General features: G+C 47.8%; 1 protein-coding gene across 1 annotated transcript in view; it reads right to left on the bottom strand.

Annotated features, from left to right (window-relative positions):
- FBRSL1 (fibrosin-like 1) overlaps positions 1-802 on the bottom strand; it is a gene marked incomplete at both ends in the record, with an annotated part of 2,241 nt that extends 1,439 nt beyond the window's left edge. Inside the window, one exon of the mRNA XM_010292488.1 lies at positions 406-802. Coding sequence (XP_010290790.1) covers positions 406-802 — 397 coding nt within the window. The remainder of the gene's footprint in view (positions 1-405) is intronic.
- Positions 803-2,359: the final 1,557 nt, after the last annotated feature.

Consider the following 2,359-nt stretch of genomic DNA (forward strand, 5'->3'; position numbering starts at 1 on the left):
ATCAACAAACCTCCTACTTCAACAGAAGTCTTTCCGAATGTGAAACAAGGACGTTGCTCAAACTCCAACCACCTTAAATTTCTAAGCAAGAACTGTCCGGCTCAAACAAGACAGTGCAAAACTCCACTAGAAACTAGACCTAAAGGAACTTTACCCCACAGTTACACACGCCCTTCTCCCAGAAAGGGAGCTTTTATCACCATGTTTCAAATGCAGCTGTCCACCACTGCTGGAAAACCCAGCCTGTGGAGTTAGCACAGAAAGCCCAATAACCAAAACATGGAGCATCTTATCTGGACAGTAAAAGAGCACTCTTGTCTCATCTCCCAGCAATTTCCATCCCGTTTGAAACAAGCTTTATCCCGGCAGTGGCATAAAAATGACACGAGCGTCCCTTTTCCCTACCTGATATTATTGAGTCCGTTGTGGGCCACCTGATGATGCACTTGGTAATTGAGAGGTGGGGGGATGTGGCTCGGAGGCTGGGTCCGAAGCTCAGGTATTAACTGAGGCTGCGACTGCGGCCGAGGTTGAGGTTGTGACTGTGGCCGAGGCTGCGGCTGAGGCGTGAGCCTTGGTGGTGCTGGTGCTGAAATCACTGGCTCCTTCTTCAATAGCGGGCTTGCTCTGGCGCTCGACGTGGGCGCTGAGGAAGTAGAAGTCACAACGGCAGCTACTGGCTGGGGGCTGGGGATAGGCAGGGCGAAGGGCACGTCGGTGCTCAGTTCCCGGCTCCGCTCTAGCCCAGACACCTTTGGGACATTGGCTGCTTTTGCTTCTGGCTTGTCATTCAAGGTTGGACCTTATGGAGCAACAAGAGAAAGAACAAAGCACATGCTGAAAGGTCTGCATTTGTTTCTCTGTTCGGTAGAACATATGCCTGAGAAAAAACAAGTCATGTTTCAGCTGGTGGGAGCATCGTGGGAGCACTGCTGCTACAAGATGGATGCATGTTTCTGTGTCTGTCCTTCCACTGTCCTTGCCTGGCCAGTCTACAGTACTTTTTAACATGTGTGTAAGAGACTTAGCTGTCACTAAATGAATGCATACAACAAAGAACATACAGCTTTGCGACTTCTACACACTCCCAAGGTTACTTACAGTAGGAGTGTGAATGTGTCTCAAGTTACTGCTCCAGTATTTCCTGCTCAATGTAAGTTTTAAGGCTGATAATGAACTCATGAACACAAGCCTGATCATTATGACACTTATTTTCTCAACGCTCTTTCAAGGTAAGCTATGTCGTGTTTAGGCTCAACTCCAGCTACAATGCACTGTGACCCAAGCACTAATCATTAATGATAACCTCACCTGGCTTCTAGGGAGGAGGCTACCTGGGATGTTTGTGTAGCAAAGGATGGAACAGTTCTGCAGTGAAGCTGTGACATTGCCATTCCCTGGCCACACTCATGTGTGGAAGAACAGAACAGAGAAGGCTGGAAAAATCTGGTCAGAAGTGCACTGAGCACCCAAGTGTAGTCCCGCACACACCTGTATGCACAGCATGTCAAAACTATCAGGAATGGTGTGACCCTGCGAAATGCACCTACGGTGAGAATTCCATATGGAATTACTCCTTCTACGATGCCAAGTATTTCCTTTTTCTCTAAATTAAGCTAAACAAAGCAGCCCAAAGAGTTAAAGGCTGGAAAGGAAATGGTAAAAGGGAGGAAAGGAGAAATATTTCAGATCAAGCAGTATCCAAAAGGTCGAAGACAACCAAAAAGAGCAACATTCAACTCCCACTGTACTTCCCTTTTTGACGTAATCTGTGTATCCTTGAGTGCACACATACTCTCAATTACAAGAAAGGGTGTTCAAGGGTTATGAGAAGTAGTGTTGTCCATGTGTTTCACATGCACACACCCCACCGTGCACACACAGCACTTTTAACTGACTTGTAGGACACATGCTTTTATTATCCACCAGAGCATGTTGGGGGCTGTTTGCGTTTAGCTGGCTTGCAGACATGCAAGAGATGCTACCTACACTCCTTAACATGCTCCCAACACCCTCATGAACAAATTCCACCTTTGAAATTTTCCTGCCTCATCAAAGGACTGATCCAGTTCCTGATGTAGGAGGTGTGGAAATAACACACAACACACACCGCGAGCTAATTGTGGCCACGCAGACACTCCAACTAGGCGTTTGTGAACACAGCCTGTGCAAGGCCAGAGTCCTCACTGCCGCAGCTTTGACGACTTGACCACCCCCATGCCGGCATTAGATGAGAGGAGGACAGCGATGAGTCAGAGCCTGTAGCATACCAGCTCATTTTCTGTACAGAAAATGCCCACGTGGTGATGGCATCTCCTTCCTTGAGACAAAAGGCTGCTCCCCCCACTGCTTCTAGCTC

This window comes from Phaethon lepturus, unplaced genomic scaffold, assembly GCF_000687285.1.
Source record: "Phaethon lepturus isolate BGI_N335 unplaced genomic scaffold, ASM68728v1 scaffold54338, whole genome shotgun sequence".
NCBI lineage: Eukaryota > Metazoa > Chordata > Aves > Phaethontiformes > Phaethontidae > Phaethon > Phaethon lepturus.